This window comes from Aquarana catesbeiana, linkage group LG06, assembly GCF_042186555.1.
Source record: "Aquarana catesbeiana isolate 2022-GZ linkage group LG06, ASM4218655v1, whole genome shotgun sequence".
Classification (NCBI taxonomy): domain Eukaryota; kingdom Metazoa; phylum Chordata; class Amphibia; order Anura; family Ranidae; genus Aquarana; species Aquarana catesbeiana.
Genome location: NC_133329.1, coordinates 353405648 through 353419651, shown reverse-complemented (window position 1 = coordinate 353419651; position 14004 = coordinate 353405648). Strand labels below are relative to the sequence as shown.

General features: G+C 38.7%; 1 protein-coding gene across 5 annotated transcripts in view; it reads right to left on the bottom strand.

The window, feature by feature from the left end:
- Positions 1-14004, bottom strand: part of KCNH7 (potassium voltage-gated channel subfamily H member 7) — a 714913-nt gene that overhangs the window by 161140 nt on the left and 539769 nt on the right. For all 5 annotated transcript variants that reach the window (XM_073634033.1, XM_073634036.1, XM_073634035.1 and 2 more), the window contains one exon: positions 6689-6888. In XM_073634033.1, coding sequence (XP_073490134.1) covers positions 6689-6888 — 200 coding nt within the window. The remainder of the gene's footprint in view (positions 1-6688; positions 6889-14004) is intronic.

Sequence of the window (14004 nt, the reverse complement as noted above, 5' to 3'; positions counted from 1 at the left end):
GCCATCTTCAGCAGAGGTGCTTATTGTGTGTAACACTGCAGAAGATCACACATAGGAATATTTTTGAGCTTACATTGCTGCTTATTTACATTGTCTCTATAATTTAAGCTTCTTTTTAGACAGTTCTTTTTTGTAGTGAGGGACATGTATTGGTTGAAAACAAGCATTTGCTGTGCTGTCTCTTTAGTTAACTCATAGTGCTGTGTGAATCATTTGTCATATTGTGTTTTTTTTTTTTTTTTAATAAAGAACACTGTACTGTATATACTAGGTACTAAAAAACAGACACCAAATACAACGTAAAAGCAAAGTGAAAAAAAACAGATCACAACTATTATGATTTCTCTTTAAAATGTTGCAAATAATCCCCTTAGCTGCAATGTAATGGTCAGAGGTGCTTACTGAGGCTGATGTATGTCCAGGGGTATATGTAACAAGAATTACAAAATGTGTTGTATTGGTGATGTATACCTGCAACTAGATGGTGTCTGGTGGTTTAAGAAAAATAATCAGAAAGGTCCACTATCTGTTGGCTCTGATGACCATGCTAGAGAAAAACCATGTCCTGGCTAAAAAAATTACTATCATGTGCATGGTATGGGAATCTGAACCATAAACTTATAGCACAGAGAGAGATTTAAGTGGCAGAATTATTAGATAAAGCAGGTGCCATCTGAAGGTACATGCAGCACATAAAACCTTCTCTGCTAGCTATCACTGAGATGATGAATGTATACATATGTTACTTACAGATGATTACATATGTTACTTACAGATGATTACATATGTTACTTACAGTATACAATACAATGTTTCTTAGGTGAATAAAATCTGTGAATCTTGCAATGACAGAAATCCAAAAAACATGATTTACTAAGATTTTCTGAGGACTTGAGTTCAGAAACACTATTCTTTAATCTTGGAGAACAGGAAAAGCGAGAGAGGTATCCAACAGTGTTGTAAGGAGTCACAATGGGTAAGACCAGACCCTACAACTGAAGGCCCAGAGTACCTCCTTTAACATCTCCAAATGTCTTCTCCAATGCGCTGGGAACTCAGCAGTAATATGGAAGGGCAGTTTGCTAAACTAGTCTGATGTGTCCATGTTATTCCAGGTGTTGATTTTTAGCACTCTGAACCCAGTGCTGGCAGGTATTCAGTGGGACATTTGGTACTAAAATCAAGTTAGAAATACATTGCTTAAATACATTTCTGACCCCTACATTTAACCTAATCCTTAATCTTGTATTACCTAAGCTATTAAACCTAGCTTCATGCTATTGAACCTTCTTTGGGCTCACATTACATTCTAAGGGGGTTCTGTGTGCCTGCTTGCCTCTTCACTTCACCTTAAAGGGGCCGGGTTCTGTGGGTCAAGGGTGACTTACCTTTTCCCTCAGCTTGTGCCTCCCTATTGGCTACCTAATACAAAAAACTGCATTAGAAAGGCATAGGGAAAGGAAGGTGGGCCATCCATGACAACATAAGTTGTGTTTGATATTTGCCTAGCAGATAGTCTTGTTTTCTTTGGATGCCCAGGCACAATGAAGATAAAACAAGAATGACAACCATAGATGGGGCCACCATGAATTCTTAATCCTAAATTTTAACTAAGGACTTAAGGTGTCTCTGTTGCTATTTTTAAAAATTCATAAAGAGACTTGCCTTTAAAGAATACCAGGTTCCCCACTGTACAACTGCTGTGGTTCTTTTCACTGGTCTCTATGTCACTACTGTGTCCTGTAGTGATGTAGGGGCCAGTGGATAAAAGCACAGAGGAAGACCAGGCATCAGACACTCCTGGAAGTGTCAAATGCAGCAGATTGTTCAACAAGCTTATCTCTTCAAGGCATCCAAGACTGGTGACATGGGCAGCGAAACTGGTAAATATTAATAATTTCTTTGCAGGCAGACCTAATTTTTTTTGGTTCATCCAGTAGGCCGATAGCAAAAAAAAGGAACAGGTTCTTCCAGTTACACAAGTGAGGAGGATTGAGGAATCCTCTGCTGTCAGAATACACTGATCAGTGGCTGCAGCTCCTGATCAACAACAGTTTTCCAACATTCCTGTTGAGCTTCTGTTAAGTGGGAACAGCCATACATAGATTGGAATTTCCATTTAACTGTAGCCAGCTTAAAGTGGTCGTAAAGTCACTTTCTTAAATTATAAACATATTATACGTACCTGCTCTGTGCAATGATATTGCACAGAGCGGCCCAGAATCTTATCTTCTGGGGTCCCCCCGCTGGCACACCAGACTTCTCCTCTTTTTCGTGCGCCCCCATAGGTAAGACTTTTCCTCTGGGGGCACACCTGGGGGCTCGCTCCAATCCACTGACACACACACACAGCATGGCTCAGGCCCACATCCCCTCCCCCCTCACTGGATTTGACTGACAGCAGCAGGAGCCAATGGTTCCCACTTCTGTTTGTCAGTCCTTGTGTGAAGAGTGAGAATTGACTGCAGTCGGGCACAGTGCTGGATCGATCCAGGAATCAGGTAAGTGTTTAAAAGGGGAGGGGGGCACAGCAAGTCCTAAAACATTAGGGTAAAAGATGTTTTAGCTTTAAAATCACTTTAATCCTCTAAATCAGAGCTTGCACAAGAGGCAACACAAATTTTCAGAACAAAGTCCACAATTGCAGCCTCCATATTTCTCTCAGCACAGGTTTATCATGTTACCTGTACAACTGTAAGTACCTTTTACCATACCACTGGTGCTTACTTAACCCCTGCAAACCTAAACTTACCTTGTCAAGTATTCAAATTAGCAATATTGAAAACCCCTCTCCTTTGCTGAGAGCCACAGATTGATCCTTCTGGACAAGCAGAAAGCTGTTCAGCTTCCCTCTTCTGATTGGAAGGGTACTATCCACTGGCACGTTCTGATTGGCTAACACTAGAGGGAAAACAATGTACCTCCTGCCACTGGAGAGCTAAATCTTCATGTTGGATCTTTCCCTACAAAATACAGGACACATCTGAGCAGTTCAACCATTTGCCCTCTAGGATTAAGGTGAATTGTTTTGGTGGTGAAAAAAGAGTCCGAGTAATAGTGAACGTGGTTAGTAAGGGAGACCTTGATGCAGCCAATGCGTTAGAGCTGGGGGGGGGGGAAGGTGCCAATAGTTACCAAATATATATCCAACAAACAAATTTCTAGCGTAGGTGAGACAGTGAAGGCAGGAATGTATAAATGACATTTGTGACATCATGCTCCTGGCTTAGTAAGTCAGTCATGGTGGTAAATGCCTAAAACACAGATTGCAAAACTTTCCTTGTACTCACAGCAGATGCACTGGCAATGGTATCTGAGCTGAACATTAAACGTAATGCTATCAAGTGTTCTTAACATATATGCATACAGTATTATAGGCTTTATTTTCTGAAGGTGGAAAACATAAAGGTGGCCATGCAAGGCCCAATGGAAATGATTAGGAACTGCGTTTGTTTTCTAACGGTGAATGTTGTATGATCCAATCTTCACTACCTACTAAGTTTCTGACCAAGAAAAAGCAGCAGACAAAGAACCTAAGCTTTGCAGACTTTACCTGCAATTTTGTTTCAGGTCAGTAACTGATTAGATAGGAAGAATCAGGATGACACCATAGGAGCCAGCACCTAGATACTCTGTCACCAAAGTGCTCATTATGGGCGCTGAGAATCGGCATTTAGCATTTACTGTACCCCCTATGTCAGAGTCACAATTGACCCTTCCTGTAATGTTGAAGGCTCTCTCACTCCACAGCCCACAACTTGAGCCCATTCCTCACCCTGATATCACCAGGGCACCAGCAGCTAAACAGGAAGCCTCATACAATACTGCACATGGGAGCATGATAAGGCTTTCATCTACCATGGTCAGCGACAATGTCAGAGGTGACTCATGCCACGTACACACGAGCGGAATTTCTGACAGAAAGCTTTTCATTGTATATTCTGACTGTGTGTATGCCCCATCAGACTTTTTCCGTAGAAAATTCAGACGGACTTAGAGAACATATTCTATATTTTTCCGACGGAACAAATTACTTTTGGAAAAACCGCTCGTCTGTATGCTGTTCCGACGCACCAAAAATGACGCATGCTCTGAAGCAAGTACGAGACGGAAGCTATTGGCTACTGGCTATTGAACTTCCGTTTTCTAGCCCTGTTGTACGTGTTGTACGTCACCGCGTTCTGGACGGTCGGAATTTGGTGTGACCGTGTGTATGCAAGACCGCTTGAGCAGAATTCTGTTGGAAAAACCTTCAGAGTTTATTCCGACGGCAAAACCGGTCATGTGTACAGGGCATCAGAATAAAAAAAAAGATTGCTGAAAAAAAAAAGAACAGAAAGATACAAAACAGGGATGTAAAGAAGGTGCTAGATGCCTCCTTTCGTTGCACATGTTAAGATTACAATGTGTACTGTAGTGACAGGGTCTCTTTTGGAGGTAAGTTAGTATCAGCAGCTCCCACATCTCTATTCTTACAAGATTTCTTTAGGATTATTACTAATTTAACATTCATATTTCTAAAAATACACATAACATATTAATTAAATGTTAACTTTGTAACTATTCTGATTTGTTACAGAACACTGCATATGACATTTAAACAACTATTTTCATTTGTGTCTTGTTCACATTACAACATACATTTCACACATGACTAGTTTTGTGTTTCACGCACATTTAACATTTACAATAGTCTAAGTAGCTGTAAATATCTGTAAAAGCTAGTAGAATGGCACATATGTGGATCAGAATCGGATTTGCTAAGAATTTTACTATTGATTCACTGATGTTCAACCTTTATCATGCTACTAGCAGTGCTTAAGATTCTAAGCCTTGAGATGAAAGACTTCACATTGGCTAAAATAAAGGTCACTGCCCTTTGGGTGAGTAGCTGGAAGTGAAGATGTCTTATTCTGTCAGTAGGCTGTGGGAATTTGCTAGGATTTCGGTAAGGTCTACTCAAGGACAGATAAATGATAATATTCAGATTATTGGTTGATTATGTGAAAAAAAAAAACCTTTACTGTTTTTAAAATTGTCAACCATACTTAGAGGTCTATTTATAAAAAAATAAACTGCTGTGCGACTGTCCCAAGCACTTGCACAGCTGTCATAAATCTTTGCTGCAACTTGTGTATTATCTTTACTTCCTATGATTGTCAGCTCCATCCAGTTGCCATTATGCAGTATTTTCCTGAAATATTCAATCAGAAAAATACAGCATCATGGCCACTAGAAGGAGCTGACGATCATAGAAAATGAACATGTTATACAAATAAAGATGATTATTCGTGCCAGCTGTGCGAATGTTTAAGCCAGCAAGTTTTTTTTTAATAAATAGATCCCTTAATTTTCTACTTAAATAATTTTATCTGAATTATGCTCTTTCAGAGTACAACATTTCAGAAAGACTTTATAAAGGTAATTCTTCAGATTTCAGGATGACTTCTGTGCCCAGCTGTGCAAATTTTTGTCTCTTGTTAAACTTTTTATTGGTCATAAAGCCAATGCAGCGTCTAGTTAGCATTAGTATGGTTAAAATGGGTATAAAAAGCATAAAGGCCTCTCCTTCTGTATAAAGGCCTTGCTACCCTGGCGACCAGCAGTGATCACCCATGACTGACTATGATCTTAATCTTCTCATGGTGAAGCTAGAGTAAATGACTGCTAGACTAAGAAAGTATTGAGCAGGTTAATATGCTAACCATATGCATTTCACTTGTGTGTGCCTGTCTATATATAGATACAGAATATATACTGTATGTATATATATATATATATATATATATATATATATATATATATATATATATATATAACACACACATATATATATATATATATATATATATATATATATATATATATATATATATACACACACACGCAGCACATACATAACTGAATCTTACATTTTAATACACCTCTGCTAAATATTGTTATCCAGGTTCTTAAACCTATCACAAGCCTTGGTAATTTGAACAGCATATAATGCAACACTGCATAAGCAAGGGTCACATTTAGTGAACCTGAGTGTCAAAATAATTTGTAGATCAAGAGACATACAGTAGGCGTAAAAAAATTGGCCCAGCCTGGTCTCCACTTCCCAAGCCTCCCTTCCTCTATTCCTCATAGAGAACCCAACATATATTAAGGGGTCAATAGGGAGGCTTGAACAATGGAGAGGATGGGTCCAAGATTAATATTTTAAAGAAAAACTCAAGGCTTTTATGATTCCTTTATTATGATTTGCTTATGTTTTTTTTTTTAACCATACTCTCAGAATTGCCCAGTTTTTGACATATCACTTTAAATGGGAAGAGGAGTCACTATAATTAAATATGACCTGAAGTTATACCATTAACATGTAGCATACCACATAATTTTGAGGGTGATAGGAAAGGATGTAATACAAACAAATATGACTGTTTCACAATATTTTAGTGTTTTCATGTAGATTTTGTTATGACAGTTCCTATAGGGTGTACTGAAGAATGCAACGTATCAAGCTATGTATGACTATTCCGTAGTGTTTCATTATTCTGGCTAATAAATGAGTGATTGTGCTGCCTTCAGCCAGAATCTGAATAAATGTTGCATTCATGTAACTGCACACATGAAAAAGGCAAATCTCTGATCTCACACAAAACATCTATCATTATGCATTTGTATCAGAGTAGCACCATACCATATTCATGTCAATGCCATTGGTGTAAGTCCAGGCGTGCTGGAAGTACTCTTCAAGCCTCTGGCGTAAGGGGTTGGGAATCTGATGAAACCTTATAAACTCTTTCACTCGTAGCATTTGCATATGGTAACGCGCAGTTCCTGAATATAATCTTTGGATTATTGCAGACACATTTCCAAAAATACTTGCATACATTAATGCTGGATTGAAAGGAAACAAAAAATGGCACAGTGAGAAATTACATCAAATGGCTTAAAACACATAAAAATATGCAAACATTCAACAACTATAAAAATAATGCTCACCAGCCTTTAAATAGTTTTTCTAAAGAAAAATTTAAGAGATTTGTTAAGACATTTAGGCCCTTTTTTAAAATATTATTGGAAGCTACAGATGTATTTATAACATTTTATATATGTTTTATTGTATACATGTTATGTATTTAGATTGTGTATCCTAAATTGTTCACTTTATTTGCTTACATTTGATAAGAAATGTACAACAGGCCAAAACTAAAAAGAATTCATCCATATAGAAGTGCAACCTGGCGCCAAGGCATTACACAGCCAATATCTGCTAGATATTCCACTATTTGCATTGTTTGCAATAATTAATTCCAGGCTCCTTTAATCAAGCAGTAATAGAAAAATGTGTAAAATAAATGCTATGAAGTATAGTTTGTGTTTTAAAACTATAAATATGGAAAATAACAATACTGACAGTATAACATGTAGCTGCCTATACAACTGGTGTCAATAAATGGGTAACTGACTCTACCCACAAGCAGCATAGGATGTATGGCCAGGATGAGTTTGACTCCACCCACCAGCAGCATAGGAAGTATGGCAAGGTTGAGTTCGACTCCATTTACCACCAGCATAAGATGTTTAGCAAGTTTGAGCTTCACTCCACCCACCGGAAGCATAGGATGTATGACTAAGTTGAGTTTGACTCCACCCATCAGAAGCATATGTAAAGCTAAGATGTTTTGCCCAGGTAGCTAAGTGGTAAGCTTGTGGACCAGAATGAAAATTGCTCAGGAGCAGTAAAGATCAATCTGGTCCATCAGCTGACAAGGGAGAGTTAGATGGTTACAGTACTAGGTTTTTGAATATCTGAAACCAGTTTGTCAGGCCACATTTTTCAACATTACCTGGGGCTTGGATTTTACGTAAGAAGTTTTCATTTTTGCCCAGACCTCAGCTTTAAATCTTTAGATCTGGTTGATAATGGTTAACAAATAATAATTGAGTGCAAACATCTGAAATGCTTGGTGTAGAGATTTTCCAATAATAAAAATTTATGTGACTTGAAAGCAATAGTTCTTTTTCTTAACAGAGAAAATCAAATCGTTCACTATGCAGGTGCTTCAAACAATGGCACTGAAGTTAAGAAGAAAAGTCAAAACAGGTCCACAATTTAGACAAGGACAATAACATTTCTCAGTGCCTGTTGCAAAAACAACCTATAAAGAAATGGCTGCTCCGAAATTGATATTTAAGTCTAACAAAAAAATAAATAATGGAACAGTGAGACTTACGGCATTTTAAGAAGATGAAGATTCCATAATTGACTGTATATTCGCACTAGGCAGTATACAGAAAAAAAACAATGATGTAGAGGAGCAGGCTAGCTAACATAAAATATTGTACCTTTTGTTGTACCTTTCAAACAGGATTTTTTCAGTTTTACTTTAGAATGGCATACCATTCTATCAGCTAGACCTCTGTAATTGGTGCCATCAATTTTCTTCTCTCTATTGCCCTTATTATTATTAATAAAAAGAGATGCATTATTTGAACAAAAATGCACAGTATACTGACAACACTAGCAGATCCTCTGATTAATAAATGAAGGAGCCGTAGTTTCTCATGAAAATTATTTTGATGATTGTAAATTGTAAGGTAAATTGTAGAAACACAAGGAATATGGCTCAGCCTTTTCTTCTTTACTCAGAGGGACACTTCATGGTCACCTTAACAGAGGATTCTCGATGAAGATGCCTGAATGTGTTACTACCACTGACCATTTTGGTGATCACCCAAAAATGTAATATTAGGTTACTTTCTCTTATCTTACTTATCTTTAACCCTAACCCCTAACCTAAACCTGATCGTAGCCGTGAACCTCATTTCAAAACCTAAACTAAACCAAACCTTACTCTAAACTCCTAACTCTAAATTAAAATCTCAATATAACCCAAAACATCAGGGTAGGACATAATTCATAATTCCTTAACTGATAAAAATTGTATTAGTGATACTGATGTTGGTAATCACAATGATCAGCTAAATAGCAATACCTGACATCCAATGTACACAAACTAAATGAAAGCTTAAAGAACACACAACTGACTATTCCAGAAATATCTTTAATTTAAAAAAAAATTCAAAAGGTTGTGCTATTCTGTTTATTTTATACAAGAGGAGCTTTAAATGTTCTCATTGGCAATAAGAAACATAGAAGCTGCCTCTGTTGACAAGGTTTAGAAGGTTCAGACTTCAGGGCCACCTACTTTATCCTTTCATTGCAACTTGGTGAGGAGTAGGACACTTGCTAAACATATGCTTGCTCCATCTAAGTGACTTACTGCAGCTGGCTATACATGGTTAGAATTTCGTTCAAACGTTTCTATTGAAAAATTGTGCATCGGAACCTTCTTCTTACCATCCGTGAGTAAATTATTTTATTTGAAAGCCCTTAACCTGCAATTTTCCTAGACACATTAATAGGTTTTATTACAATGTACGAATTTTCCCAAAAGAAAACCAAATTTACAGAATTTTGTTTGCTTGAGAAAAAATGTCCTTTCAGCACCTTTAAATTCTCCAGCCACAACAGTAACAAATGAACATTGATGTGACCTCATTAACTATTGAAAAATCAAATGATTGTTACAAAAACAGAAATTTTCTAATTACTATAATAGGGCGTACACACGGTCGGACTTTGTTCGGACATTCCGACAACAAAATCCATGGATTTTTTCCGACGGATGTTGGCTCAAACTTGTCTTGCATACACACGGTCACACAAAGTTGTCGGAAAATCCGATCGTTCTTAACGCGGTGACGTAAAACACGTACGTCGGGACTATAAACGGGGCAGTGGCCAATAGCTTTCATCTCTTTATTTATTCTGAGCATGCGTGGCACTTTGTCCGTCGGATTTGTGTACACACGATCGGAATTTCCGACAACGGATTTTGTTGTCGGAAAATTTTATCTCCTGCTCTCCAACTTTGTGTGTCGGAAAATCCGATGGAAAATGTCCGATGGAGCCCACACACGGTCGGAATTTCCGACAACACGCTCCGATCGGACATTTTCCATTGGAAAATCTGACCGTGTGTACGGGGCATTATAGGGCGTACACACGGTCGGACTTTGTTCGGACATTCCGACAACAAAATCCTAGGATTTTTTCCGACGGATGTTGGCTCAAACTTGTCTTGCATACACACGGTCACACAAAGTTGTCGGAAAATCCGATCGTTCTGAACGCGGTGACGTAAAACATATACGTCGGGACTATAAACGGGGCAGTGGCCAATAGCTTTCATCTCTTTATTTATTCTGAGCATGCGTGGCACCTTGTCCGTCGGATTTGTGTACACGCGATCGGAATTTCCGACAACGGATTTTGTTGTCGGAAAATTTTATCTCCTGCTCTCCAACTTTGTGTGTCGGAAAATCCGATGGAAAATGTCCGATGGAGCCCACACACGGTCGGAATTTCTGACAACAAGCTCCGATCGACATTTTCCATCGGAAAATCCGACCGTGTGTACGGGGCATAAGAGTGTTAGCAGAAAAAAATCGAATCCACATATAGTTGACTGACTCACTACCTATGCTGAAAGTCTATACTCTTTTCAGTAAAATAATACTTTCTAAGGTTAGTTTTAAAGGCGGAGTCGGCAAGCCTGTAGAGCCGGGAAATAGTGGCATTATTACTGGTATTTTTTATAGTACCAACAATTTACACAATATATTATATATTCTATTTATTCACATCAGTCACTGTCCACAAGGATCTAAGACCCCAACCTCGCGTACATATATTCACATTCTGGGGCAAATTTGGGCAGGGGCTATTAACCTTTGGCATGTGGTAGGAAACCAGAGTACCTGGAGAAAATCCACACAAGCACAGGGAGAAAATGTGAACTCCATATGGGTGTTGCCTGTTTTGGATCCCAAACTGAGGATCCTAGTGCTGCAAGGCAGAAGTACATTCCACTAAGCCACTGTGCTGCTTTTACTAGTGTATGGCAGTAGTGAAGTAAGTATAAAGACAACCCTGGACTTGCACCTTAAACAACAATTCACCATTGGTGTCCCCATGCTTTCTGCCTAGCTGGTTCCCTTCAAAAGTAGCAATGTACAAGGGAGCAGTGTGAGATAAAACTTGTCCCTATGTTGTCGTTGTCCACGTCAGATTGGTGATTCACATTTTACAGCAATCTGACTTTAATACACAAGTTTATAAAAAAAAGCAGAAAACAATTCACATTTGTCAACAAACAAAACACGTTTCCTGCTTTGTAATTCATGCCAAGTTTTCCAGACAGAACATGTAATATTCTCCTGATATTTATACTAATGAAACCTATTTCTAGATCGTTAATCATAGCAAGATACCTTCTGAGACTCAAAGACCTTAAAATCCTGACAGAGCTAATTAGCAGTTGGTTTAAAGGTCTCGCTGGGGAGAATTATAGATCACCTTCTTGCGTTTAGGCTACAATTATCAAGGCTGGCTATAATCGGAGGTCCATAATGCTCCACAGCGGCAAAAGCAGACAAGCCAATTGGTTTCAATTTGATAGATTTAGTGAGGGATGTGGGAGTTCTAGGCTTGTTTTATAACCTTCCATTCCAATTAATTCCCTATCCAGAATGACATGGATAAAAATCAATTTTAGATTTCTTTCTAGTATTGACTTGATGTTATCTACTCATCTTTGCAATCTTGGTAAACTACTAGGTAAAGTCTGAAATTGCTGTACAGCTTGGTCTCCTTTTAGAAGTATAAGTCAAGCCTTTATTTTTCCACATTCACTTTGTATTCAGAAAAGCGTCCTCACAATTTAAATCCCAACTCCAGCAAAACGTCTTTTGTTTAATTTTGGAAAAATGAGGCCAAGGATTAAAACCAGGGTCTCTGCACCTCCTGTAAATACCTCAGCTTAATGCCACCAACTAGCCATGATGGAAAATCAGGGGAAATCTGCAACTTTAGGGAAATAAAGAAATAAAGTAGGATTTGGAAGGGTCAGAACTTTTGTCAGGTTTGTACTGCTGTGTCCACACTCAACAGATTTCTTCTTGTCCTTTTGACACTATGCATGGCGGAGTATCAGCAGGGGAAAGGTAATCTCCCCAACGGGCACCCCGACAAGAATACAAAACAAAAAATGTCTAACCCTTTCGTATACCTAAGTAATATTAAAGTGACATTAAACCCTCAGTTTGTAAGCACTTTCAGCAGCTGAGTACTGATACTGAAAATGTAACTTGTTTATCTTTAAACTCTTTTACTGCCACCTACATTTTTTAAACATGTGTGCAAAAAAACAAAAAAACAGCAAAAATGTTGTTGGCAGCGATAGGGTTAATCCTTACCTCTGTTCCAGTTTATGATGATGGCATGACACTGCCCTAGGTCTGCGGTTTTAAGATGGTCCTTTCTTATGTAGTATCCTATGGAGCCACCTTTGCATGCAGGGACAACAACTGTATCTCTGTAAAGTGTGCATCAATAGAAACAGACAGCCCCGTGACCTAGAATGGCAAGGCACTCCCTGCTCCTTCTTTTTTCCTCATCCTCTCTTCTTCAAGCTAACAGACTGACTGAAGACTGCACTGTCCACTGTTAATAATTTTCTGTAAGGAAATGTCACTGAAAGTTCAGGAGCCAGCAGCATTGAAAGTTGCAAACTGCAAGTGCTGGGGTAAAAATTTTAACAAATAGCTTACTGGGAAATGTTTATTTTATCATGTTCAATGTGTTTAGTTAAAGAGCAGTGAGGGTTTGGGTTATGGGTAGAATGGTGGGCTGAATCAATCACTGGATTCCTATGTTGTTTTAGAGTTCCAATAATGTGATCTTCCTTTCAATTTATTGACTCTGTTTCCCCCCACTGTGGGGCGCTCTGACTCTTCTTATTACAATCTCCCTAACTTACAAACATTAAAATAACCCATAGGTAAAGTGGGACCTTCTCATAATGGCTGCAGCGGGTGTACATGCCTGGGAACAGAAGTGCAAAGAGTTTGCTAATAATTTAGTAGGAAATAACAGCAAATGCAAAACAATGTTAAAGCTGAATTCTAGGAATTCAGCTGCTTTGTAAGAAGAGAAGGCACACTATGAGTTAAGTCCAAGAAACTGCATGACATCTCCTGTGCTTATTTCTATTATTTACATCTGACAGTACTATTGCACTCCTGGAAGATGGCTATCTCTATATTTCTGGAAGCCAAACATTGATGCTTCAGGTCTACGCTTCTTCAACGTTAGAGTCGATGCAGCTGCTATGCCTGTCCCTCTCCTCCTCCTGCCCTATCAGAGAAGCCTTTGTATTATGTGAACTCATTCACAAAATACAAAGGCTTCTCTGAACAGGCAGCAGAGAGGAGGGGTGGGCATAGTTGCTCTGTGTACCCCTTTCTCCTCTCTCACAGCCCCAAGTGTCAGTGCATGCTCTGACAGAGCCACATATAAACAATAGAGGTAAGTTCAGGAGATGTCATTCACTTCTTTGGCTTTAAGTCATAGTGTGCCAGCACTTTTTACAAAGTATCTGAATTCCTAGAATTCAGCTTTAAGAAATAAGGGTATTTTTAAACACACCGCCGTTTCTACCATCCCCGTTCCTTCTTATCAGTGCCGTCACAGGCCTCAGATAAAGACAACTATACCTTTCCAATAACCTGGGCAGTGTTTATATTCTGTGATTTTAACAGAATATTTTATATATTCACATTTTCTAGACTCAACCGAAAGATTGCCATGTCCATCTACAGCGCGGAGCAAGTACAATGGATGGCCACTTTTCCCAGCACATACATGCCAAGCTGATACAGTTAGGTGGTATTTATCCACATGAGATGTGGTCATTCATTGAACCAACAGGTATGGGTCAGTCCATGAAGCTAAAATGTATGTTTTCTCTACCATTTTAGTTATGTTTCTGACCTGTAATGAAGTATGTCCCACATTGTACAGGAAGTTGTTGTATTCTGTAGAAATCTTCACTGAAGGGCTGTTCTGTCCTCCTCCTGCTGCTGAACTTCTGGCACTGTGAGGGT